Source organism: Capsicum annuum, chromosome 10 (assembly GCF_002878395.1).
Source record: "Capsicum annuum cultivar UCD-10X-F1 chromosome 10, UCD10Xv1.1, whole genome shotgun sequence".
Classification (NCBI taxonomy): domain Eukaryota; kingdom Viridiplantae; phylum Streptophyta; class Magnoliopsida; order Solanales; family Solanaceae; genus Capsicum; species Capsicum annuum.
In genome coordinates this window covers 81,442,730-81,454,471 of record NC_061120.1, presented here as the reverse complement: position 1 = coordinate 81,454,471, position 11,742 = coordinate 81,442,730, and the positions used below count along the sequence as shown (strand labels likewise).

Here is an 11,742-nt window from a genome sequence, read left to right as displayed (position 1 = left end):
TTGGAGAAATTAGTAGGTCTGCGGGGCATAATAAATATCAAGATACTAGGATGACAGAAATGGTGCACGATGCTTTTGGGATGCAACACGGGGTTGAATTTAGGGAAAATGTTGAAGATGTTCCTAATAGCGAATAGGGCAATTTCTACAAAGAATTGCATACTGCTTGTCATCCATTGTTTAATGGGTGTTCTCACTCTCATTTGTCTGTTGCTGTTAGATTATTAAGTATTAAATCTTATTGAAATATTGTTGAAGGAGGAATGGACTCAATGATAGACCTTATTAAAGAGTTAGTTGACCCCATCTTAGAGGTTTCTGATTCTTTCTATAAGGCAAAAAGATTGGTGTCAAAGTTAGGTCTCTCATCGGTTGAAATTGATTATTGTGAAAATGGCTGGATGTTATACTTTAAGGAAGATGCTAAGCTAAAGTTCTGTAAGTTTTGTCAGCACTCTCGATATAAGCGTGGTTCTACTGGAAATACAATTGTTATTAAAGCCATGCATTATTTACCTATCATACCAAGGTTGAAGAGGTTGTATGCTTCAAACATCTCAGCTCCTCATATGAGATGGCACAGTGAAAATAGAAGGTCCACTGGTGTTATGTGTCATCCATCTGATGGAGAGGCTTGGAAGCATTGTGATGCGACTTATCTAGATTTTACAGTTGAGCCACGAAATATTTGATTGGGATTATGTGAAGATGGGTTCTCTCCCTTTTTAGTATGTGGTGCGCCATTTTATGTTGTCCTGTATTTATCACTACCTATAATCTTCCTCCTAAACTGTTGATGACTTGTCCCTATATATTTTTGAATTATGTTATTCCTGGCTCACATAATCCAAAAAGCAAAATAGATGTCTACTTGCAACCTTTGATTGATGAACATTAAATTTTATGGCATGAGGGTGTTGAAACTTGGGAAATCTCTCTTAAACAACATTTTAATTTGTGTGCATATCTATTTTGGACTATTAATGATTTTTATGCTTATGGAATATTGTCTGGGTAGATGACAGATGGAAAGCTGGCTTGTCTATACTGCATGAAAAAAACAAAAACTTTCACATTGAGACATGGCAGGAAAAATTCATGGTTTGATTGTCATCGTTGTTTCTTTCTACCTGATCATGAATTTAGGAGACTCAAGAATGTATTCAGAAGGAATAGAAGGGAACATGATGGTCCACCTCCAAGGCTGTCTAGTCATGATGTCAGGAAAATAGTTCAGGATTTGCCTATAGCCAGCGAGGAATGATTGTACAGGCATGATGGATATGGTATTTCACATAACTAAAATAAGCAAAGTATATTTTAGGAGTTATAATATAGGCCAAATATTTACTCAGAAATAATGTTGCTCAATAAACTGCAGAGGCAGAATTCATTGTTGCGATAGCTGCGGTCAATTAAGCTTTATGGATAAGAAAAATCTTTTATGATCTTAGTTTGGAGATGAAGCAAAGGACTAAGATATTTGTGGACAACCAAGCTGCCATTGTTATTTCTCACAATCCAGACTTTTATAAAAGACCAATCACTTCAATGTGAAGCTATATTTTCTTAGAGAAATGCAAAAGAATGGTTTAGTGAATCTGGTATACTGCACAACGGAAGAGCAGCTGGCTGATATTTATACAAAAGCTCTTCTGACATGCAAATTTGAGTTCTTGAGAAGCAAACATGGAATTTGCAGCTCTTGACGCAAGGAAGAGTGTTGCAATCTGCCTCATGAGCTATTAACTAATGCTGAACTGGCATGACTACATGGTTGCTGATATATTTTTTCTGTTTACAGAAGATAGAGTTTTTCAGTAGTTGTTTTTCAATTATGATTTTTCCTAGTCTTTAGGCATATAGCTGTTAATGGACTTAGTTCCTATTAATTAAGTGGTTCAGTTTTTTTAGTGACTGTATTAGTTACTGCAGTTTGTTAGGATTTTGTATATTTAAATAGCTTCTTTGCAACATAATAATATATCTCTCTTTTCCTCTTCATTTGTTGTATGTTTTTTCCACTGTAAACAAGTACAAATTGGTACCAGAGCCTCACTTATTAAGGGACTTGTGAGTGTTTTTTTCTTAGTGTTTATCCAAATTTGTGGTTGCAAAACATCATTCAAACAATGGAGTATGCAGGTTCTTTTTCTGCTATGGGTTCGCCAGTTTTTTACGGAGAAAATTATCAAGCATGGGCGGTGAAAATGCAGGCTTATTTGGAGACTTGTAATTTTTGGGTGACTGTCGAGGAAGACTATGAAGTGCTTCCTTTGCCAGAGAATCCAACCATGGTTCAGATTAGAGCTCACAAAGAGAAGAGAACAACAAAGTCTAAAGTTAAATCCTTTGTCTTTGCTGCAGTTTCTACCGCTATTTTCAGTAGAGTAATGACATGTAAATCAGCCAAAAAAAATTAGGATTTCCTCAAGAAAGAGTATGAGAGAGATAAAAGAATCAGAGGAATGAAAGTATTGAACTTGGTCAGAGAATTCGAGATGCAGAGAATGAAGGAATCCGAAAACATTATGGATTGTTCTGATAGGTTGCTTCTGATTGCAAATAAGGTAAGGATACTTTGAACTAAACTTAATGATAATAGAATAGTTCAAAAGATACTTGTAACCTTACCTGAAAGATATGAGACGACTATTTCTTAATTAGAGAATACTAAAGATCTGTCAAAGCTTAGCTTGTCAAGGTTATTGAGTGCTCTGCAGGCACAAAAACAACGAAGGATGATGAGGCAAGAAGGATCCATCGAGGAAGCCCTAAAAGCAAGGTTTCAGCTTGATTCAGGTGTTGCCAGGGGGAATAAAGAAAAAGTAAAGAAGAGAAATTATGGAAACTCTGAAGCCACATCTGAAAAAAATGCAACTGCCACTGCTAATAACAAAAAAGGCAAATATCCTCCTTCTCAATATTGTGGGAGAAGAAATCATTCACACTTCAAGTGTTGGAGAAATCCTGATATGAAATACTGAAAGTGTCAAAAACTTGGTCATTCTAAAATTATCTGCAAAGAGAAGCGTTTACAACAACAAAATAAAGCACAAATTGCAGACCAAGAGTGAGAAGAGAAATTGTTTGTGGCTACCTATTACACAAGCAAAAGTTCAAGTGAAAGATGGCTTATTGATAATGGTTATATGAACCACATGACCAGTGATGAAAAACTTTTTAGAGAGCTTGAAAAATCTGTTAAATCAAGAGTCAAGATCAGAAATGGAGAAGACCTCCCAGCGGCAGGAAAGAGGATTGTAGCAATTGAGAGTTATAAAGGTACAAAACTTATTTATGAAGTTTTATTTGTTCCTGAACTTAATAAAAAAATTTTAAATATTGGACAACTGCTGGAAAATTGATTCAAATTATTATTTGAATACAAGGTGTGTCTCTTAAGTGATCCTAGTGGTCAGGAAATGTTCAGAATTAAAATGCAGGGAAAAAGTTTTTCCTTAAATCCATTAGATGAGGAACACATAGCTTTTCCAAGCCTGTCCATAGTTGTAGAAATACGGGACAAAAGGTTGGGGCATTTTCATGACAAAACTCTATTGTTTATGTAAAGTAGCAAAATCGTAAATGGTTTACCAAACTTGGCGGAGAATATCTCTAGATATAAGGCTTGTTTTCTTGGCAAGCAAACTAGACTTCCATTTAAAAGTTCCACACAGAGAGCTACAGAGAAGTTGTAACTCATTCATACCGATCCTTGTGGTCTGCAAAGAACTCTGTCGCTTAATAGCAGCAGGTATTATATTATCTTTATTGATGATCTAACAAGAATGTGTTGGATTTATTTTATGAAGTTTAAGTACGAAGTTTCTAGAATTTTCATGAAGTTTAAAGCTTGGATAGAGAATTAGAGTGGCTGCAGGATTCAGGTCATTAGATCAGATAATGAAACTGAATATACATCCGATAGGTTCAATTTTTTTTGGCGAAGAAGTTGGAATAGAGCACCAACTAACTGTCCCTTACTCTCTACAGAAAAATGGAGTTAGTGAGATAAAGAATAGAAAAATCATGGAGATGTCAAGATGCTTGTTACAGGAGAAAAATCTGCCAAAAAGTTTAGGGCAGAAGCAGCAAGCACAATTGTTTTCTTGCTGAATAGACTACCTACGCGGGCAGTGGAAGGAAAGACTCCATTTGAGGCATGGTATGGTTTCAAACTTGATTTTAAAAACCTCAAGATCTTTGGATATCTATGTTTATCTTATGTTCAATAGGTTAAGAGAGACAAATTAGGTAAGAAGGCAAATTTGGGAATCTTCATCGGCTATAGCTTATTGTCTAAAGCTTACAGGATCTTTCAATCTCAATTGGGAAAGATTATTCTAATTAGAGACATTCAGTTTCTTGAAGATGAGCAATGAGACTGGAATTTTGAGGAGTCTCAAGTTCCGAATGACAATTCAAAGTTTGATTTTGATAAATTGGTGGATGATCAACCTATTAGGGGAACGAGGTCACTCTATGATATTTATCAGAGGTGAAATGTTGATATCTTTTAACCTGCAGGATATGAGGAAGCAAAAATTAATCAAAAATAGATAGATACAATGAAGAAGGAGCTGTCCATGATAGAGAAAAACTAAACTTGGAAGCTAGTGGAAAGACCGCAAGACAGAGATTAGAGTTAAATGGATTTTTCGAACAAAGTTCAATCCAAACGGCTCGGTAAACAAACATAAAGCTAGATTAGTGGTGAAGGGCTACGCACAAGTTTGGGGAGTCGATTTTTCTGATACTTTTCCCCAGTAGCTAGATTGAATACAATTCGAATGCTTTTGGAAATAGCAGCACAAAAAAGTTGTAAAATCTTTCAAATCGACGTGAAGTCTGTTTTCTTGAATGGTTTACTATAAGAGGAAATATATGTTGAGCAACCAGAAGGGTTCAGTGTACCAGGAAGTGAAAATATGATTTATCTATTAAAGAAAGCTTTATACGGGTTAAAGCAAGCTCCTAGAGCTTGGTATAGCCAAATGGATAACTATTTGCAAGGCTTAGGCTTCGAAAGAAGTTTAAGTGAATCGACTCTTTATGTCAAGAAAGTTGGCTCTAACACTATTATTATTTCTCTGTATATTAATGATTTAATTGTGACAGGAAATAATATAGCATTTATTAAAGAATTCAAGGAGGACATGATGAAGATCTTTGAAATGACCGACCTTGGAGAGATGACCTATTTTATGGAAATAGAGATTAAGCAAACTCAGAATGAAGTATTTTTTGTCAAAAGAAATACATAAAGGAGATTCTAAAAAGATTTAGAATGAAAGAATGCAAGAGTATGAGCACGCCTATGAATCAAAGAGAGAAGCTAATGAAGGATGATGGTGTACTATCCCGTTTTTTGAATTCTCTAAGTGAATTTCATATGAAACTGCAAAACGAGTGATCAAATATGTCAAAGGCACCATAGATTATGGAGTCAAATTTAGCAAGTGTCAGAATTTCAAACTTCAAGGATTTCTAACAGTGATTGGGGTAGTTTTGTTGATGATATGAAAAGTACTTCAGGGTACTGTTTTATTTTTGGCGCTTGATGTTTTTCTTGGTGTTCGAAAAAATAAGCGATTGTTGCTCAATCAACTGCAGAGGCAGAATTCATTGCTGCGACAGCTACGGTCAATCAAGTTTTATGGATAAGGAAAACCTTTTGTGATCTTGGTTAGGAGATGAAGGAAAGCACTAAGATATTTGTGGACAACCAGGCTGTCATTCCTATTTCTCAGAATCCAATCTTTCATAGAAAGACCAAGAACTTGAATGTGAAGCTATATTTTCTTAGATAAGTGCAAAAGGATGGTCTAGTGAATCTGGTATACTACAGAACGAAAGAGCAACTGGCTGATATTTTTACAAAAACTCTTCCCGCAAGCAAATTTGAGTTCTTGAGAAGCAAACTTGGAATTTGCAGCTCTTGACGCAAGGAGGAGAGTTGAAATCTGCCTCATGAGCTGTTAACTAATGCTGAATTGGCATGACTACATGGCTGCTGATGTGTTTTTTCTGTTTCCAAATGATAGAATTTTTCTATAGTAGTTTTTCAGTTATGATTTTTCCTAGTCTTTAGGCATATAGCTGTTGGTGGACTTAGTTCCTATTAATTAGGTAGTTCGGTTTTTTGAGTTACTGCATTATTTACCGCAGTTTATTAGGATTTTCTGTATTTAAACAGCTTCTTTGCAGCATAATAATATATCTCTCTTTTCCTCTTATTTTTTGTATGTTTTTTCCTCTGTAAGCATCTGCAGATATGTCATCAACAAATTAATCAATTGAACTACCAGAGTGCAGAACGAAGCGCCGATTTGCTGAAAATTCTCCCTAGATCTTCTGCAGTTACACATACATATATATAAATGAGTTGTTATATAGTTTTCCAGTTGAATTATTTTGCACCTGAGATAGCTAGAACTTAAAGTGTGTGTGTTTTTTTTCCTTTGGTGGACCACTGATGCCCGGTACTTTTATTTTATTTCTTACGTTGATTTACATTATACTATATCATTTAATACTTTATAGAGCTCCTCAACAATATTATTTTACGAACTTGAGAACCTGTGTTCATATTTTTTCAATGTGTGGTGGAAGAAAAATCGCCTTTATAATTGAATTTCATGTAATAATATTTGCCAGACAAAGCATTAGCGCTCGTACTCGATGTTGTTGTTATTTTTCCTTCCGTAGGAAATGTTCGTTGTCCTGCACCATTTGACCCACAAAATATGTGGTGAACGCACCTCGTATTATATATACATATTTTAAATAGTTGCATAGTTCATTTATAAAAGTCAACAACCAAAAATTGGACGAACGATTTAAAATTGTTATATGCACCTTGTATTTTATATATATATATATATACATGTTAAAAAATAATTATATCCATAGCAATAATGGACAAAACTTCACAATAAGAATTATACACAAGTGGTGCAGTGTCATGATTAGGAGGCTTTTTTTTGTAGGTTCAGGGGTGTGGGGGTGGGGGGCATGAATTTGATCAGTTAGTAGTGGCACCATCCAAGATTTTAAGGACTGCTTCCTTTGTAGGCAATGCAGGGATAGCTCCTTTTTCTGTTACAGTTATAGCTCCACAACCATTGGCAAAAAGGAGTGCATCCCTTAATTTCTTCTCATCCTGCAGCCAAAAATTAAAAAAAGACTAACAAACTTAACTTTCATGTGTAAAAGGAATAATTGAAATCTAATTTATATATACTTGCACTGTAAATACTTTCTCCATTTCAATTTGTTTAACTGGTTTTAACTTGGTAGGAAATATAGCAACATAAAGAAAATTTCTGGATTTTATGATTTTAAATTAAAAATATATATAATGTATACCGTTCTTTAATCTTGTTGAATAATTAAATATGCCACGTGAAAAGTTGAAATTAAAGAATTATGAAAAGGAAAAGTGACATTCTTCTATAAATGACAAACAAATTAAAAATGATAAGAGTAGTTTTTTATTGGGCGACTTGTAACTGATGATTGTACCATGTAAATGTCTGGATCTGAAGCCATAATGTTGAGAAGTCCACCAACAAATGCATCACCTGCTCCAGTGGTGTCAACTGCTGTGACTTTAATTCCATTTACTCTCCCATGAAAATCCTGCAATAATTAAATTACCAAAATTGTCAGTATTTTCGATATCATGCACCGTAAAGTATATAGTTGCACAAAGTAAATTGACCTTCAAATAGTATAGTAACAAAATCTTAGTCACTAACCTTAGTGTAGTATCTGCAACCGTCTCCCCCTTCGGTTACGAGAAGAAGCTTAAGGTTTGAGTGGAAAAGTTTAGTCATCACGACATTGTCATCAAAGGCATCTTCACCCTCTGTCAAGAATGTGATTTCATCCTCGCTTACCTGCAATTAATAATAATCATCCACAACCCAAAAATTAAACGTCAATTGTTGACACTATAGCAACAATTAATTCTTCATACCTAGTATGTTGGTGTAATATACCACAATAATTAAATTACAGTTAAAAATACAAAAGAATGAAAATAAAATAATCTTCTTCTTGGGTGAGATACGAATATCTTGTTCTCTGAAGATTTAAGCCCACTGTGGCATAATCTACACTGACCAGCAGTATCAACTCTTGGTTTGTCCCCTCAAGGATACAACAACCCATCAATTATGTACAATTCAAGCAACTCCCGATTAGTTGAAGAGTCCAAAGGTCCACTACAAGAACACTTTCCTTCAACATCTAAAACTCTCTTTTGTATAGTGAATATAGTTAAAGACTTAGAATATTTTCTTCGTCTCAATTCTTTCTTTCACTAATATAATTACTCTTTTTTGTATAGTTAATATAATTGTTGACTTAGAATATTTTCTTCATCTCAATTCTCTCTTTCACTACTATACACTGTAATCTTTTTCACACTTAACATATTTTCTTGTACATGCTATAACATGTAAGACCACCTCTATTTATAGGTAAGGTATTCATCCTTGTATTGAATATGAAGAATGTAGTGTAGCAAAATGGGTACATGAATGGCCTTTAGGTTACAAATGTTACAAGAGTTACAAGAGTTATGAGGTAGACTAATGTAGAAGTTTCAAGAACTAAATGTCACATTCTATCATAAAATAATGAGTGAAATAGAGTGTTAATAGTTATAAGAATTACACAAAGTAAATTAGCACTTTTGCACTTGATAATATTCCACTAACATGCATTGTGCATTGGAAAAGTGCAACCATCAACATCACACATTGTAAATCACAGATTGTCAATTTGAAATAATGCACTATCAAATATTAAAATGTACTAACAAAGCCTGGGATATATTGCTAACTTAAAAAATGTTATATAACATGTAAAATCTTTTGTACTTGCCTTAATAATATCAGCTTGGTCCCAGATGCTGAGAATGCCTTTACGAGCAGCCTCGGCGGATGGCCATAAGGGCAACCTTAGATTTGGGTCATAAGAGAGAATGCAGCCTGCTTTTTTAGCAGTCTCCATGGCAGCAAGATGAGCTGACCTACATGGCTCCGCAATCAAAGAGATTGAACCATAGTGAAAGATTCTTGCCTGTAAAAAAAAAAAACGAAGGAAAAGAATTAAGATATACATTTTCATATATATTTTTTAAAAATTTATTTTATATTTAAATTTAATTTATGTATTTTACACTTGTTGACATAATATTATAGTCGTTGAAATGTCTAAGTCAGACTTCAAACCGCATGTTCTTGGGTTCGGGTCAGAACCCCCAACCAAGAGGAAAATAATAGTACTCATTTAAGAAGATAGCTTCCTAATACACTTTTTTTTAGTGAAACATAAACCCTATTTGCCTGTTTTTACCTTGTGAATGAGATCTTTGTCCAGGTCTGCCTCTGTGAGAAGCATGTCAGCACTTGGATTGCGGAAAAACATGAACTCTCTCTCACCATCTGCCCTCAACGTCACAAATGCCAAAGCTGTCCTTGCATTGGTATCAAAACGCATGCCAGAATTGTCGACATTGTTTTGTTTCAATATATCAGCTAGCATGTGGCCAAATTCATCTTCACCCACCTGCAATGTAACATACATGAAAATTAGGAAAATTAATGAGCCAGAAAAGATTGATCACATAAAGGACAAATTATCGGTTAAATTTAGACTTATAGCTTTCTATTCTGCCCTCATATGCCCTGAGGATATTTTTTCGCTGTAACGAATTTGCATGTTATCAGGTGAACAAGATAATTACATATAGTAGTCCTAAAAGTAAGATTGATAATTCAGACAATAACGCATGTTACGCATTTTAATGTTTAAAAGATACGTTGATAATAATGAAAATATGAGAGTAAAAATTAACCCTTAAAAATATTATTTGCGCTACCCGCCGTTGACATATTCTTATGATTGATCAGTTTGGGCACAACCAAATTAGTTCATCTAAAGATTGGACTTATTTGAGCTAAATATGTGAAACCAAATTGTTCCATAAAAACACATGTGAAAGTATTTTTAAAAATATTTATCTTGTTTGATATTTTAAATGTAGTAATAATATGAAAAAGAAAGTTTTATTCGTTATTTAACCAAATTAAAGAAAGTGTACAAACAAATTTAAACTTGTGTTAGGCTTATGGCCATTAATTTGTTTAGCTCATCTTGGTCCGGTCCAAGTACACAAATACTTCGACCCATTAATTTATTAATCCAATAAGTTTATCTATTAAAAAAGTTCGTTCATTTGATGCACTTAACTATGATAGGATAGGATTGATATTGTATAAATTAAACGTGAGTACGTACCTTGCCAATAAAGGCGGAAGAACCTCCTAATCTTGCTATACCAACTGCAACATTAGCTGGAGCCCCACCAGGAGCTTTCTTAAAACCAGGTGCTTCTGACAGTGAAACTCCAGATAATGTAGGCACAAAATCTATCAACAGCTCCCCAAAACATACGACGAGGTGATCATTTTCCTGGACCTCCTTTTTCTTCGTTGATAGAGATGTTGGTGAACCTACAATTTTGTAACATGCAATTAATTTAACACCCACAATATTCACTTATAACAAGATCATATATTCATTGATGGGATGGGACATACATGATTGCTAACATACAAGAAACATACGAATTACAAAATTCGAAAAGGAAAGAGATGGAAGAAATTCAAAATCCTCCCATGACCATGACCAATAGATGCGGGTCTAGGATTTTAGTTATATGGATTCAACCTTTAAGATTCGTGGTATTGAACTCGTTATATATTTAAACCTTTAATTATACGCAATGATAAAGGCGGTTCAAAATTAGTTTAGATTGTAGGCTTAAATTATTAGTCGTGACACTCTATCATTTTTTTGACTTTTTAATGCTAGAATTCTTGACTCTGTAGCGGTGATTATACATAAAAATTAATGCAAAATAAAATAAGACCTTTATGTGTCAAGATTTGTTTTTAAAATTTTTATTTTTTTTTAAAAGAGAGAATTCATTATTCATGGGATGATCATTAGGTAATAGAAAAGGAGTCCTTACATATAGAGCTCTTGCTTTTATTGAGCTTGTCAGAAGAAGAACTCTTAGATAGCTTGAAGCTGCTTCTCATGGATCGGTCAAGGATAACCGGGAAACAACAGCCCATTTTGGACCCTTTTTTACTTGACCGATCCATTTTTATTTAATTTAATTTTACATATAATAAAAGGTAAGCTAGCTATGAAATTCAACCTAATACGATTCATTCTATATATAACGAAATTTGAAGCCTATTACCTAGGAAATGTAGTGGTTTTTTCAAATTCTTACCACAAAATTTTATTGTATCAAAAGACAATGACCGCTTCTCTTGGGTGAATCATATTTTCTTAAGAGAACACTTGCCATTTCTGTCCTAATTTTTCTGTTAATGACTCAAATTTTTTTATCCATTTTTGAATGTTAAAGTTGGGAAATCCAAAAAACTTTTAGATTCATCTATGCGTAATTTGATCACTATATAAGTCAAAATCAGCTATTCAGGCTCTTGAGTGGGCCTTCCCCCGCCCCCCTCACCCTCACCCCACTTGTATTTTTTTTTTTTTTAGTTTAGTTGATCAATATTTTTTTTTATAATATTTAACTACTATACGTACTCATGCAATTCACGGATTATTTCTCAAAAATATTATCATGTCAAAATGTGATTTAATTATTTGAGCATCTGAAATTATATTTAGTTTGTAAAATTC

The 11,742-nt window shown here is 34.0% G+C and overlaps 1 protein-coding gene across 1 annotated transcript; it reads right to left on the bottom strand.

Annotated features, from left to right (window-relative positions):
• Positions 1–6,829: 6,829 nt before the first annotated feature.
• Positions 6,830–11,240, bottom strand: LOC107854868 (probable fructokinase-7). Its single transcript, XM_016699864.2, has 7 exons — positions 11,051–11,240; positions 10,315–10,529; positions 9,370–9,582; positions 8,896–9,093; positions 7,764–7,904; positions 7,528–7,644; positions 6,830–7,165 (listed from the first exon to the last, which is right to left on the bottom strand). The coding sequence occupies exons 1-7, from the start codon at positions 11,184–11,186 to the stop codon at positions 7,028–7,030; spliced, it is 1,158 nt and encodes a 385-aa protein (XP_016555350.1). The 5' UTR covers positions 11,187–11,240; the 3' UTR covers positions 6,830–7,027.
• Between the last annotated feature and the right edge of the window lie 502 nt (positions 11,241–11,742).

Coding starts and splice junctions, on each gene's coding strand:
- LOC107854868 (XM_016699864.2), bottom strand. CDS start 11,186: ATGGATCGGTCAAGTAAAAAAGGGTCCAAAATGGGCTGTTGTTTCCCG. Junction 10,530..11,050: donor TAAAAGCAAGAGCTCTATAT/GTAAGGACTCCT, acceptor ACAAAATTGTAG/GTTCACCAACATCTCTATCA. Junction 7,905..8,895: donor ACCAAGCTGATATTATTAAG/GCAAGTACAAAA, acceptor TATTAATTGCAG/GTAAGCGAGGATGAAATCAC.